Here is a 14,965-nt window from a genome sequence, read left to right as displayed (position 1 = left end):
CCCCAGAAGGGGACTCCGGTTGGAAACAAGCCTGACCCTTGCCCCACCCCACTCCTCACCTGCGGGATAGTGGGTTTCATTTGGTGAGTCGCTGCACCACACCGTTGTCTTCCGACGGTGGCAGGGCAGGGAGCGCGTCCGCGCCCACACAGCTGGCTGGGACGCAGGTCACCCGCGCCGTCCTCGGCCCGCCCCGACCGCCGCCGACCTTCCCCGACGCCGCAAGCCCTCCTGGGCGCCCCGCCGGCGGCCTGCTGCGGAGCCCCGCGCGTGCGGCCTCCCCCGCGCTCACCCGAGCGGGAGCGCTACCTTGCCAGGTGGGACGCGAACTTTGCACGCACTGAATAGGAAACAGGAGATGGGGCCTCCGTGAGCGCCCAATCGACCACAGCAGAGCCACGCCGAGCTGCGCACGCAGTTGTCAAGGCCAACGGGGATCACGCACGCCTTGCTCTTGTAGGGCGATTGTGGGGTCAGTCCACACATAACAGCGGAAAGCTGTTTCGTCCCACCCCTTTGGGCCTTCGCCCAGCCTGATCCCTTTCCTGGGAGGCGCACCCCGTCCCCCCCAACCCGTGATGGGCTCCCGGGGAAGCTCTAACATTTACCAAGGTCAGAATGACTCAGCAAAACCGTGAGCTCCATTTCTACCCCCAGCACTCTGTACATCCGCTTCCTTAGAGAAAAGAACCAAAAAGGAGCATTCTGAACACAAAGGCATCAACCCTCCTGGTTGCCTGAGTCGTGAGCCCTGCACATACTGGAAGAGGAACATAAGCTCGGCAACTTCCTGACATGTCCTTTGTTTAATGATTGCTAACTTTTTCTGTAAAAAACGAATACAGCCCTACGCGAAGTGCTCCCTCACCATAGCACTCCTTTATGCGGACTGTGTATTCCAGGCAGCAGAACTAACTTGGGCTAGAGTAAAAAAACTCTCTTCCCTTTTTAAAGAAATTCTAAAAGGGTGTCAACATTTCTGGGCACAGCCATAGGCTATCAGAGCCACCTGCCTGCGAACACCTGGAGGTCCTCTGGAAATGGGTGCTCGGGCCCAGCATAGGCCTCTTACGCCCCCTCTGACGTCTCAGCCCCTCACAGGTGTACCTGGTGGAATCTCCGGCTATCCACACCCGACTTTGACTTGAGCTGCTGAGGGTTACTGGTAACGTTCTCTAGGTGGGAATAACCTCGAGGGGGTTATTTGTGGGTCGTTCATCTTAATTTGGCATTATACTAATTGATACTAATATAAGGCTTGAATAAAACTTTGTGGCTGGAAAAATGAGACTGAATCTCTCAGCTCTGAAGAGAAGGGACACTTGCTCCTTCCAGGCACATGGTGCTTTCAGGTGACTGAGAGCCTAGCGGAAGTGTCTGACGACACTCCTGGAGATGGGGAGCTCTCCCACAGGAACTTCCCACCTCATAAGGTGACTAATGACTGGCCTGTCCAGGGACGCACACGTAAGGACGGGCCATCCAGTGTGCTGCGCACCCTCGGCGGTCTTAGGCCTTGCTGGGAGAAACCAAGACACGGAAGAGACACTCACATGCAGCACCCCCTTGATGCATATCTAAAATCCTTAGATCTAACTCAAGCGGTAGTCTACAAATGAAACGGAAACTAAAAACGGGGAGCCATGTTTCAAAACCCCTGGAAAACCAACAAGTGCCCACAGAAAACTCCAGCAGGCTTCATGAACAATGCATACGAGTTTATACGTGCAAGTACTTCCAAATGGGAAAGTTTAAGGATAACCTGCCTCAGATGGCCCAAATGGGGTTCTTTTGTCACGTCTGGATGTTTCTTGTGCGCACCAGTGGAGAAAGCCAGCTGTACGACTACACAATCAGAAGCGAGGAAACCATCTGGTTGTCAGGAAAGCCCCCAACTTTTGGGAGGAACCAACACTCACAGAGACACTCTGGGCTTCATTTGGTTTTTCTGCTGTAGCTTTTGGTATCTTTGGACCAAACAATGTTCTAATTGGAAAATGGAAAATAACTAATTAATAGATTTATAAATTATAATGCTATCCTATGATTAATTTTAATAAAAGGGGGATATTTGGAAATTGGGTCTTTAATGTTTTCTTCACACATATTAGTGAAACTGTTAGAGGTGGCACCGAGGCTCTAACGGGATGCCCAGAGGCCAGCAAGGAGGCGGCCATGTGAGGTGTGGGAAAGGTCAGTGGCCTGTCCTGGCCGCATCCACGAGAAGCGGGATCCCACGAGACAGGCCCCCGATGGCGGCGCCACGACAGGAAACCTCTGGTCAAATACGAAAAAGGCACAAAAGCCTGCTACCAAGAAATCCTCACCTCCAATAATGAATATCCCACCCCTCAGAACTGTTAATAAAAGGTAAAACCCGAACCCCAGGAACGCAGCTCCCTCTCAAGCCGGCCTGCTCTCGCGTCTCGAGCGTACTTGCTTTAAAGAACTTTCCTGTTTGTGCCGCTCTTCTGCGGTGCTGCACGTCTGTCCCTGAACTCTTTCTCACAAGGAGACCGAGAGCCTTTGGCGACTTCTTTGGGATGGGCTGGGTTGAGACTCCAGGGCCCAGGGTCCCCAGTTCACCAGGCAACATTTGAACCAGATCACTGAAATGGAATCTGGAAAAAAAAATGAAACATTCCCAAATTCCCCTTCAGTCTTCTCCTGGCAGCAGGATTGCCCTTTCAGGCCTTTCTTCCCGTCTGCCCATCCCCACCCCCCCTGGGAGGCCGCTCCTCCCTTTGCTCTCCTTTACCCCTCTGGCCTCTCGTGGCTGTTCTCTGTGAGCGTTCCTTTGCTGCTGTGAGGAGCTGAGAAGGGAAGGGGCTGTGTGGTCATTGGGGTCAGAGCCCCGGAGGGACCGGGCTGAAGCTCAGTGTAGTTCGTGCTGGCACTGCAGGGAAGGACATAGCAGCCTCGTGTCCTGAATACCTGGACAGCACCAGGGAGGGCCGAGGGGGAGGGCCGGCCGTCCGCAGTGTGCTCAGAAGCAGGGGCAGCCCCTCTGCCCTCCCCCCCAGCTCCTGTGCAGAGGGAGGACGAGGAGCAGCTTCCTCTAGGCAGACACTGCTGGGTGAAGATCTGGAGGAATCTGCCTGCACCAGAGTGGGGACACCACCTTGTCTCTCAAACCCACCTGCCCACTGCACTCGTGGACAGCTCACTCGTCTTCCCGCAGGGAGCACGGATCAGGGGTTCCATGCTGCTGTCCCTGGAGGCTGCGGGGGGGGGGGAAGCACGACCTGTCTGGCACCGCACACACAGCTGAAGGACCACATCTGTATTTAGGGCTGCAGGGGGCGCGGACGCTGAGCACACTCTGGAACCAGCGACAGCAGCGCTGGGAGCTCGCGGAAAATGCAGATACCCGGCCTCCATTCTGACCTTTTGAATTAGACTCTGTATTTTAAGAAGATCCCAAGTGATTTGTAGATACTCTAAAATTTGATAAGCATTATTCCAGATAATCTGAATTTAGCTAATTGTTCTATTCACAAATCAGTCAAGGAATTTTAAAGAGTCCTTTTTGCTATGGTCCCTAAAGTCTAAGGGAAACCAAATATACACACATGCACACACTTCTAACTTTTTATAAACTTCAAAGATAAAGGTCTAGCACAGTATGCTTCTAAGCTGAACTTTTATTTCCTTTCTTGGGAAGTTCAACTTTGGATTTTGACCTGGAGGAAAAGTATAATGAGATTATCAGCAGAGGCATTTCATACCCTATTTAGTTCCAACAACCCCGCCTACACGGATGGTATTATTTCTTTCATAAATCACAGTGCACGTTTACTGAAAGCTGCTGTGTTTCCAAGTTTGCATAATTTTAATCTCAAGCGCCCTGTGAGAAGGGCACAGTTAATCATCCCCTATTACAGATGGGGAGACGAAGCACAGGGTCGTTTGACTAAGTTACCCAACGTCGCACAGCTCACACACGGAGGGGCAGGATTTGAACCCAGACTGTCTGGTGCCAGAGCCCGTGTTTCACGCTGACAGTACACGGCCGGGGCGCGCTGGTCTCCGCAGCCCCTCCTCTTCACCGAGCCTCAAGGACGCTGTCTGCAAGGACCTCCGATTAACCTCCAGAGGGCCGCGGCGGGGGGATGATGCTGACAGAAAGGCCATGAATGAAAGCGTAATGTGCGCGTTTCCAAGCGTCCCCTTATTCTTTCTGACAAATGGAGGCCTTCCATACGGTAACGACCTGCACTTAGATACGGAGGCTCGCGGCTCTCTAAGCCGCCGGGACTGCAGCTTTCACACCACGGGTAAGGCGCGCTGTTGGGGCGCACGTCACTCCTTCCGATGAGAGCACCGAGGAGCTCATCCAGCACAGTCCTCGGGGAGACCCCGGCGAGGATCCCCTGTGCGAATGGCAAGGATTCTTACTCCCGACACTTCAGTGTGTTTAAAATGTTAACTTTCACAAGGGGGAAAAAAGCCTCACTTCTGACTATCCTTTGAATTTATTCAGTCTTTAAAGAGTCTACACAGAGACTAGTCTTGTAGAGTCGTTCGGTGGTCAGTATGACTCAAGAACAGCCCCTCCGTACCAATTTATTTCCAGGTAATTTCTGGTCCCCTTTTAGGAAAATCATCAGAAATGAAGCGAGGGACAGGGACGGAGGAGGCTGCCGGGCAAGCGCCCACACCCACAGTCACTCGCCCCGGAGACACAGCACCCCGTCTGCAGACAAGCTGCTCATTCCAGAGCAGAATACATTTGGTCAAAACAAAATACGCCGCCTGAAAATCTTACTTTCCAAGACGGCCCCACCTAGGGGCCGGGGGGCCCACGGAACGAGTCCAGCTTGGCAACGGTGTGGATCCTGAGATGCCTGACGAGGTTGCAGTGGTGGCCGAAGGCCCGCCCGCACCGCTCGCACGCGAACGGCCGCTCCCCGGTGTGGCTCCGCTGGTGCTTCCGGAGCAGCGTGCGCCTGCCGAAGCGCCGGCCGCACTGGCCGCACTGATAGGGCTTCTCGCCCGTGTGGGTGCGCAGGTGCTGGAAGAGCCCCGCGTTCTGGCTGAAGGCCTTGCCGCACTCGCGACAGCGGTAGCGCTTCTCCCCGGTGTGGATGCGCTGGTGCTGCACGAGGTAGGAGCTCAGGCGGAAGGCTTTCCCGCACTGCTCGCACTCGTACGGCTTCTCCCCCGTGTGGATCCTCCGGTGTCTGATGAGGCCATTGCTAGCGCTGAACGCCTTCCCACACTCCTTACACTGATAGGGCTTCTCCCCGGTGTGGCTCCGCTGGTGCTCAGTCAGGCCCGACCGCTGGCTGAAGGTCTTCCCACATTCTTCGCACTCGTAGGGCTTCTCCCCCGTGTGGGTTCTCCGGTGCTGGATGAGGACTGAGCTCTGAGTAAAGCCCTTCCCACACTCAGTGCATCTGTGCCGTCTCTCCCCAGAGGCCTGTCCCCTCTGCCTTCCCACTCTGCTCTCCTGCGCACAAAGTTCTCTGTACTTACGGTCCAGAGCAGCTCTGTGGAGTCTATTTCCAAAATGTTCCATTTCCTTCAAGACTTCTTGCTTCGATGCCAACTCCTGGCTTTCGGGGACAGTTTCACCACCTGGGAGAACACATGCACCACACCATCATCTCTTTCTCCCTTTATGAAAGAGCTCAACCACAGCAGGGGCACAGGAAGCCCGGAAACGCACACACACACGCCCAGAATGCAACACCAGAGGTGAGAAGCACAGAAGGGCTAAATAAGGACACTGGGACCAGAGCGGGGTCGGCAGCACTGCTGATATGGCTGGAGGGTCACCCGGACAGGGCGAGGCTCCCGAAAGGATGTGTGCGAGCAGGTGCTGTTCCACCCGTTTCACCTGTGTTAACTTATTAATGTCCACAGGACTCCATGACTGAGGGACTGTGACTCTCTCCATCCCAGGGGCGCGGAGACTGAAGGTGCAAGCAGGGAGGCTGCCTGACCTGGCTGATGTCACAGAGCTACTAAGCAGTGGTGTTTTAAGTTCCAACCCAGGCCATCTGACCCCAGAGTCCACGGCCTAAACTATTACCTTCTGCAAAGACACCAGAGATCCCAAATGGACCCATCCAAGTCCTTACCTTGTTCTCCAAATCTGTGGGGACCCAAAGATTCACCTTTGAGCTGTGTCACCATGGACTGAAGCTGGGTGGCTATCGAGTCCTGCTTGGCCTTCAAATGCAGTGCATCCTCTGAGCGCGCTTCAGAATGGCCGTGTTCATGATCTGGGGCCTGAAAGCAAGTAGGGATATTTGGGTTCATGAGAGGGGATCCAGGAGCCCAGGCTCATACTCAATGAAAGACATCACACGGAACCATAGGAAACATTCTGTAGAGGAAAGGCACAGGGAGAGGCCCCGAGTGTGATCCCACACCCACGAGCCGATGGGGGATAACAAGGTAGTCTGGTGTGCGGGCACTGCTTTAAAGTATTGTCCTAAGTTCCTGGACGCTCCTTCCTTGAAAAGGTGGAGCCTAATTCCCCCTCCTGGAGAGGGAGCTGTACTTAGTGACTCATTTCTACAGAACAGGATGTGTGGCAGAAGTGACAGTACACGACCTCAGAGACCAAGTCCTGCAAAGCCCTCTCTCTGTCTCTCTCGGGGAAGCTGGCTGACTCGAGGACACTCCATGAGCCCTAGGCGGAAATCCACACGGCAGAGAACGAAACCTCCTGCCATCAGCCGGTAAAGAACTGAGGGCCCCTCCCAGCAACCATGGACGGGAGTCATCCTGGAGGTGGATCCCCCAGCCCCAGCCAAGCCTTCAGGTGCTCACAGGGAGTGTGGTCCCCGCTGCCCGGGGCTGACAGGCAATCCTAAGGAGCTCTGCAACCCCAGCACTACACCTCAGCTCACTGTGTCTGGGTTCTGGGCAATGGGGCCTGACTCACTGTACGGCCCTGTTGCTCTGTGCCTCAGTTTCCCTCTCCACCTCAAGAGAGTGGATTAAGTCACCCCACCATTACAAGACTGGTAAAAAGAGAATCCAAGTTAAAAAAAAAATCTTCACTGCAACCTCATGAGAGATGCTCCCAACTTGCTTCCTAAATCCTGACTGTTTGGGTTTTTCCAGCCATTAAGGCTTGGGGGCAGATTGTTACACAGCAACTGAGAACTGGCTGCAGCCCGCCTGAGTCAGCAAACTTCACGCTTCGTGTAGAACTCAGCGTCTGGGAGCCCATCTTCCTCCTCTCACCTGGTTCTCAGGCTCACTAAGCTCCCTCTGCAGATCTTCAACCACAGCCACCGCCTGCTCGCCGCTCTCCGGCTGCTGCTCCCGCACCCAGGCCTGCAGCTCCTCGGGCAGGATGGTCAGGAACTGCTCCAGCACCAGCAGCTCCACGATCTGCTCCTTGCTGTGGGTCTCGGGTCGCAGCCAGCGTCGGCACAGCTCCCGGAGCCGGCTCAGCGCCTCGCGGGGTCCGGGAGTCTCTTGGTAACAAAAATGCCTAAAAAGTTGGCGGGAGGCCTCCTGGCTAGAAAAGCTGTTCTCTAGAAGGTAGGTTTCCTGGTCCCAGATCGCGTCTTCCTCCACCTTCACAATCTTAAGTTCCTCCTGTTCCTCCGCTGAAGTCATTCTGGGGTTAATTTAGAAGGATCCCTCCAGCCTGGGGTGAAGAGGAACCACACTCAAGATTTCCTGATATATTCTTCTTTCAGAGGACACACCTGATGATGAAACGTCATGTGTTAATGGAAACTAAGAAGTAGTGGGGGAAAGTAAAGGACGGAAACAACGAATATCATGCTATCATCCACGTCACACGTGCAGCACCTGGAAAAGCACATGGCAGAATATCCCGGTTGCCCCGATTCTTCCGTCTTTCCTGTAGCCACGTACTTGTAGTGCCCTCCCCCCACTGTGAGTCGGTGCTCAAGCACGTGACCAGGTTTGGCCAGGGCGACACCAGCAACTGTCACACAAGCAAAGGCTTGGGAAGTACTTGTGCGACGCAGTAGCTGGCTTGCCCTTGCCCTCCACAACTGCAAGGAGGACGATCTGCTTCCTGATGAAAGAGGCACGTGGGACAGGACCCGTCACCCCAGCAGGGCGGATGGATCGTCCCGGCTCAGCTCACCCCCAGACACGTGAGTGAGCCTGGATGAGGTCTGCAGAACTGCCTGGCAGACCCACAGGTCACTGCAGATGCACAAGGCAGCCCTGCCCAGGTCAGCTGAACCCGCAGATTCGTGTGCTAAAGAAACATTGATTGCTGCCAGCCACCAAAGTTTTATGGCTGTTTGTTACACCACGTTACTATGGCAACGAAGAAATGATGCACGGGAGGTGACCACTGGGGAGGGAACTAGGTAAGTGCAGAAAATAGAAAGGGAAATTTACCTTCACAGAATCCTCTTTATTTTTTCTCATTTTTGTATCACTTGAAATACTTATTGCAAGAAAACAAAGAAACAGTAGTGATGGAAAAGCCTGGTAGACAGTCAATATACAGTAGCATCAGGTAAAGAACAGGACACGCAAAACTAGCGATAAAATCAAACAATGCGTGCTATCATAGCGGATTCGACCAGATATCCAGAGAGCAAAGAGGAGAAAAAATAATTCGGACTGGGTACGGAGCAGAGAAAGACTGTGGCTTAGGAGCACGTGCGTCTGAATTAGGCCTGCAAGAACAAACGGGCATTTTTCAGGCAGGGACAGGGCACTGGGATGGGACTCAACATGACGGGCCACACGAACAACAGGACCTCAGCTATTTACGGTCACACTGTGCAGCGGTCCTGGTGGCCGAACGGCAGGCTACAGGGTGTGGGTAGAAGTGTGTGGCAAGAGGTCAGGTGGGGAAAGATGCACTGTACTAGAAAACAGCCTTGAACACTAAGCTAAGCTGTTTAGACTTTACTATATGGGAAAGTGAGGGGCATCGAGGCTTTGATTTCACTGTCCCAGCACTAGATCTGTATTTTAAAGAAATACTGAGTACGGTTCGGGAAGGAAATGGTCGGAGTATGTTGCAGGGTTGTGGCACTTACGTTGGGAGGCTGAATGGTCGCTACACTGGTCACGTGCTTTCATGGTAGAATTTGAGTTTTATATATGACTTCAGCCCTGTGTTAATAAATTATTAATGTCTGAGAGAATTTAGAAGTTTTTCAGTTATGCTTTATTGTGGGGAAAATGTATTTATTCCATTCATGCAAATGCTGTATGTCCCCCAGATGCCTGGCACAGCACGGGGCGCCTCGGCCACAGCAGTGAAAGGCAGCAGACCTGGTCCCTGCCTTCCTGGCGTTCACAGTGGGAGAGACAGACGTTAGTGCAAAGTTCACAGAAAATTAGGTTACGGTGTGGAGAACACGGAGATTAACCAAGACTGTGGAGCTTGCTCTCTGCCAATGTCCGAGGCCAACAACTGCACTGTTTTCACTCCTTACTGCAGCACCTGGTGTCTCGGTTTTCGAGTCTTCAGTCCAGGAAGCCCGTAAGTCTGAGAATTCCTAACTACGGAACTGCACTGGATTTCGTTATTAAAAGTGTGGCTTCCCAGGGGGTTAGATTTATAGGCACAAACTGTTCTGCGATTACGGGGTTGCCCCCTAATGCTACTGAGAAACCAGGGAGCGCCACAGGCAGGTGCCTCACAGACCCACTGCCACGGGGGCAGGGGAGGGGGCGGCCTGCTGCTCCCCCCCCCAGTTGCTGGGTTTAGGACTGACCTCCTGGCCTCGTGCCACTGTGAACCCTGTCTTTACCCTTAATGCCCAGCATGGTGCTGGCCCACTGCAAGTGCTTCATGGATGTGCCCGGGTCAGCAGCTGAATTCCTCCTTTTCATTTCCTCAAGCTGTGGCAAGGGAAGGGAAGGGAAGAAGTACGGTCAAACAGCCTCTTTCCATTCTCCCCACACCACTCCTGCTCCCAGGATCTGTATGTGTTACCCTGTGTTCCCAACCAGTCCTCCTGTCTCCAACCACGTCCCAACCCGCTACAGATCCCAAACACCTCCTCCGACAAAACACCTAGAGGATTCACAGGTCTAGATTTGCTACGAAATTATGGACCAATCTTCAACGTTTTATCTACCTGATTTATTCAATTATGTGCAATTTGGCATCCTCTGATGAACCAAACAGAATGAGTTCTTTAAAATCGTCTTCAGAGAAACAGTGCTGCGTAGCGAGAACGTTCAAATAATGTGGCCTCTCGAAAGTGGGAATGACCAAAGGACCCCTCTCAGAAGGCTGCTGGGATAATTATATAATGTAACGCATATATAAAGCTCAGCACAGTACCTGGCCCACGGCAACTGCTAAATAAATACTAATTACCTGGTATTCTTAGCAAAGCAGTATTAATGAGCTAAATATCCTCTTTTATAGAGGAAATAGGGCAAACAAAATAAAACATTGAATTCATAGGCCAATATCCAGTAGATAGTTGAAAATCCTGGAAGAAATATTCGAGAAAGGTCAGGACAGACTATGACCTGCGGTGACCTTCCAAATGTGTGCTGAAGCCTACCTCTAGATCCTGCGAGGGGCAGAACTCTGAACATCCCAATGGCGGCTCAAAAGCAATGAATTGAAGACTGGATTCAGACTTCCAGAGTGACACGGCACAGCCAGTTACGCTTAATTACCAATTGGCTCCAAACATTAGGAGACGATACATAAAAAGAAATAAAGAAAAGGACATGGCCAGCCACAAATACAAGGTAAACATTTCAGTAGACCAGAAACAGACACACGAAGTAGCAAGTGCAGGGGGCTGTGGGCGAACAGTCTCCAAGCAGCGGGGACAGCCTAGTACTCAACTCTCGGGAGACAGGACTCCAGGTGGCGGCGGTGTGTTTCGGAGGACAGGCATCCGGGCTCCCTTTCCAATGCCAGGGGCCTCAGGGGAATTCCACACTCAGGAGGCCAGTCCGGGCAGCACTCCAAAACAAAGCCACAAGCCAATCAAACCAGCACAAAACCCTGCTTCCAAGAATCCCTGTCCCAAGTAATGAACAGTCCACCCCCTTACTGACAACTGTCCATAAAAGAAACAAAACCCCAGCAGGCAGCAGCGCATTGGCGCGCTCACATCTCGAGAATGTATCATTACTGTGCTGTGTCTGTCCTTGAATTCTTTCTGTGACGAGACCAAGACCCTTTGGCAACATCTCTGGGACGGGCTAGGTCAAAGCCTCGGGGCCTGGGATCTCCCAAGTTCACCCAGCTACATAATTAAGGTTACTAATTAGCTGACCTTAGGATAGGGCGATCGATCTCTGGGTGGGGCTAAACTACCTGCACGATCCCTGTAACAGTAGCGTATTCCCTGGCGGGTGGCAGAAGAGCACGTCAGATTTGAAGCAGGAGGAGGACCTGACGTACGTTTGCTGGCTTGTCAATGGAGAGGGAGCCTCCGGTGAAGAAATGCAGGCAACCTCTAGAAGCGGAGGCCAGGCTCTTGCTGGCAGCCAGCAGGGTGAGGGGGACCTCAGTTCTACAGGAACTTCAATCCTACAACCACAAGAAACTGAATTCTGACAACAACAATTTAAGACTCTTGTGTGTTTTAAATATACTGCATAGATTTGGTGCCGTTCATATGACACACTCTAAGTTTCCCTATTTGATTTCTTCTGATATCCTGGTTCCTTACTGTGTCCTACACAAATACTGTTGCCATTTATTCACTCATTTTACTCAATATGTGTTCCCTGAGCACCTATGACATGCCAGGCCACTTTGCAAGGCACTAGAGATAACAACTGTGAAAAAGACAGAACCCCTCTCTTTTTGCTGGAGCTTACATTCCAATAGGAAAGACAAACCGAAAGTAACATTAACCACAAAAGTGGGTAAGGAGGCGGGCAAACGAAGTAAGGACTAGGTGACAGAAGTACTGTGATGAAGACCAACCAGACCCTGAGCTATCAAATACATGGAGGACCTATGAGGAGAGAGTGGTGGGAGGTGAGGTAAACATCTCGGTGGAGCCCTTAAGAGCGACAAGGAGTGAGCCATGCAACGAGTAGAAGTGGGGACGGGAAGAGCCCTTGACTCTGTTCAAAAGCCCTGAGGTAGGGTATGATGTGGTCAAATAAATGAAAGGAGTCCGGAGTGGATCCAGCCAAGTGAGAGAAGAGCAGCAAAAACTTAGGCTGGCAAGACAAGCCAGATCACGCAGGGCACAGGAGCGTGGATTTTATTATAAGAGCAAAAGTCATGGAAGGCTTTTAAGAAGGGACGTGAAAAGACTGGATTTATGTGTTAAGCAGCTCTGCTCCTGGACGGTGAATGAGCTTAGGGAATGAAGGTGGAGGCAGAAGTGGAAGCCGAAAAGCCTAGAGTTAAAGAAGAGCTGAATGAGGGGGGTGGAGGCTACTGCACTGGATCCAGAAAGACTTCCACTTACGTATAATGTTCCTGTACTCTTCAAGTGAATTTAACTTTGAAAAACACTACTGAAAAGCATAACAGCTTAATCTTTGTAAAAAAGTGCTTCAGTCTTTGGACAGACGTTTCTGGAGCTGTGCTCCGAGCTGGGTATACACAGGAGTTTGTAGCTCACGGAGGTGGGCAGGAAAGAATTACAATTTGGTGAAATAAAAGCCATAATCTTGGAAGCGTGCTAGGTATACTCCTGAAGGAAGTAGGAGTGCTCATCCTAAATGCAATACTCGGTTTCTGTGCATTACCTGTAACCCACAGAAGAATTAACTTCACAGATGCTCAGTGCCTATTAGGCGTCAGCCAGCAGACATATGATAAAAGGTGATAGAACTGCAGAATTTGATAATGTGTCCTCTTGTTCCTTAACTGAACTAAAATCATGGAGAAAAAAGCATAAAAGAGCATTTTTCTCATTAGCTTCAGTATTAGCAGCAAGAGAAACAGCACAAACCGTCAACCACTTGTGTTGTAAAATACACCCCAAAGCATAACCAATTATAATGACAAACGAATGGAGGGACCATTTAACCACCACGAGGACACAGGCAAATCCAGAAACGACGGTCCTCTCCCGGAGGACAGGCAAGTCTTCCCCGCAACAAGGCAATGCACGGGGAAGACACACGGGACAGGCAGGACTGTTGTAAATTTTCAAAGACAACTACATGCACTGAATGGTCTTTAACTGGATCCTAGTTGGTCCAAATCAGTGCAAAAGACGTCTGTAAGACAACTAAGGGAATAGGAACGAGGAGTTAGGCGGTTTTACGGAATGCTCCCACATTTAGTTGAGTGTCTTAATAGTACTGCCGTCATGATTCGCGTCCGTAAAATGCCAATTTTTGAAGATACACACTCGGAACTATTTAGGAATGACAGCCCTGATGCTTGCTATTTCCTCTGAAATACTTAGAGAAAAGAACGCATGCAATAAATGCTTCATAACGCTAACACCGGCTAAACAAAGGTGGTGCGTATAGGGGAGTCCGGCTTTCCATGGGGCGCAGGACCCCAGCCGGGCGCCCCCCACCACACACGGGAGCAGGACCCCAGCCGGGCGCCCCCCACCCTCCGGCGCCGCCACGAAGCCCCGCCCCCGGGGGAGTCTCTCCCACTCCGCCCGGGCTGCAGAAGCGTCCGGCGGCCAGGCCAGCGCCCACGGCTCCTCCCCGCCGACCCCAAGTCGCGGACCTCCAATCTTCCCGGCCCAAAACTCACCTTCGGTCCAGGAAAGCTCCGGAGCCGCGGCGGGCAGCAGCAGCCGGAACCGACCAGCCAGGACGGCCGGAAGTGCATCAGCCGCCTGAGCCCAGGCGCCTTCCAGGAGCTTTCCTGTCCTCTCTAGGACCCCGGAGGTCGCTGCGTCTCGGTGGCCACCTCGCCGCCCAGCTCCGGCTCCCTCGGGGTCAGGCGGCCTCGGAAAGGCCGCGGTCCCTGCAGTTCCACTGCTCGCCCTTGGTGTGGGCAGCACCAGAGGAGACGACGGTGGTGGGGCTGAGAATACAGGGGTTTGCTGCGACTGTCTTCTGGATTCTCGGAGTCGAGGAAGAGACGCGAGCAGGTGAACAAGTAACGACATAAAGCCGTTGTGGACGTGAAATGTCGACTGGGCTGTAGTTACCGCCGTGTACTTAGAACACAGGTACCTGTGCTAAGTCGAACTGGTGGCCGAGAACGCCGAGGAGAGCTGGCGGGGAGCATCGGAGGAGGACCAAGGGGAGGAGCGCGGGGAGCATCGGAGGAGGACCAAGGGGAGGAGCTTGAGAGCATCGGAGGAGGGCCGGGGGAGGATGGGGGAGGAGCCCCACCTGGGGCTCAGTCTCACAGTCCTGAGATCACGACCTGAGCTGAAATCAAGAGTCAGACGCTTAACCGACTGAGCCACCCAGGCGTCCCTGATCAAAAACATTTTAAATTATTGATATTTGGGTAAACCTTTGTCAAGTTTCTTTCAGGGGCGCCTGGGTGGCTCAGATGGTTGGGCCTCTGTCTCCAGCTAGGATTGTGATCTTGGGGTCCTGGAATGGAGCCCCACATCCGGCTCCTTGCTTAGCAGGAAGCCTGCTTCTCCCTCTGCCTCTTCCCCTGCTTGTGTGCTCCCTCTCTCCAATGAATAAATCAATGAATGAAAGAAAGAAACATTCTTTCGGAAAGTTTCTTTCAGTTATAGGCTAAAAGATTTTAAGACATTCCAAGTTTTTGGATGAGGACAATTCTGACAATCTCTTATATTTGTGATACTTACTAATTGGCTAGTTTTGATGCCCTCGTGGTCATATTATGTTTTCTTCGTCAATGTCAGTATTTACGTCACACATGCAAGAAATTTAAATCACTTTTCATTGTGTTTACTGATTCACTCCTCTTCATTAATTAGATTATCAAACAATTCAAGAGCCTGCTAATTAGTTTATTCAAAATTTCGCTTTCTTAATGAATCACTGTTTTGTATAATCTAAAATATTTTTTTGGTTTTGTTATGCTTCTGGATGTCAGTAAAAATGTCTAATTTTTTCAAAATCCTTCAGTAGATGAAGCATGTGAACACATTTC

At 52.0% G+C, this 14,965-nt stretch overlaps 1 protein-coding gene across 5 annotated transcripts; it reads right to left on the bottom strand.

The window, feature by feature from the left end:
- Window positions 1–1,703: 1,703 nt before the first annotated feature.
- Window positions 1,704–14,117, bottom strand: ZSCAN31 (zinc finger and SCAN domain containing 31). Of its 5 annotated transcripts, XM_040645147.1 has the most exons (8): window positions 13,631–14,117; window positions 7,204–7,676; window positions 6,087–6,237; window positions 5,479–5,580; window positions 3,140–3,221; window positions 2,759–2,896; window positions 2,384–2,621; window positions 1,704–1,986 (listed from the first exon to the last, which is right to left on the bottom strand). In XM_040645147.1, exons 2-8 carry the CDS (start codon window positions 7,582–7,584, stop codon window positions 1,936–1,938), a joined length of 1,143 nt encoding a protein of 380 aa, XP_040501081.1. In that variant the 5' UTR covers window positions 7,585–7,676; window positions 13,631–14,117; the 3' UTR covers window positions 1,704–1,935. The 5 variants fall into 5 exon arrangements, with proteins under 5 accessions (XP_040501081.1, XP_040501080.1, XP_040501078.1 ...); XM_040645146.1 differs by having other exon boundaries at window positions 1,704–2,621; XM_040645144.1 differs by lacking the exons at window positions 1,704–1,986; window positions 2,384–2,621; window positions 2,759–2,896; window positions 3,140–3,221 and adding exons at window positions 10,491–10,903; window positions 11,261–11,476; window positions 12,658–12,783 and having other exon boundaries at window positions 3,627–5,580; window positions 13,631–14,115.
- Window positions 14,118–14,965: the final 848 nt, after the last annotated feature.

This window comes from Ursus maritimus, unplaced genomic scaffold (assembly GCF_017311325.1).
Source record: "Ursus maritimus isolate PB19 unplaced genomic scaffold, ASM1731132v1 scaffold_30, whole genome shotgun sequence".
Taxonomy (NCBI): Eukaryota; Metazoa; Chordata; class Mammalia; order Carnivora; family Ursidae; genus Ursus; species Ursus maritimus.
The sequence above is the reverse complement of the archived record's forward strand: the minus strand, read 5'-3'. Positions and strand labels throughout refer to the sequence as shown.

Bases quoted from the DNA above. Each gene is read 5' to 3' on its own strand.
- ZSCAN31 (XM_040645144.1), bottom strand. From the start codon at position 7,584: ATGACTTCAGCGGAGGAACAGGAGGAACTTAAGATTGTGAAGGTGGAG. The intron at 6,238-7,203 runs GTGAGAGGAGGA...ACTTGCTTTCAG, and splicing joins TTAGTGAGCCTGAGAACCAG to GCCCCAGATCATGAACACGG. The intron at 5,581-6,086 runs GTAAGGACTTGG...GTGTTCTCCCAG, and splicing joins CCACAGATTTGGAGAACAAG to GTGGTGAAACTGTCCCCGAA.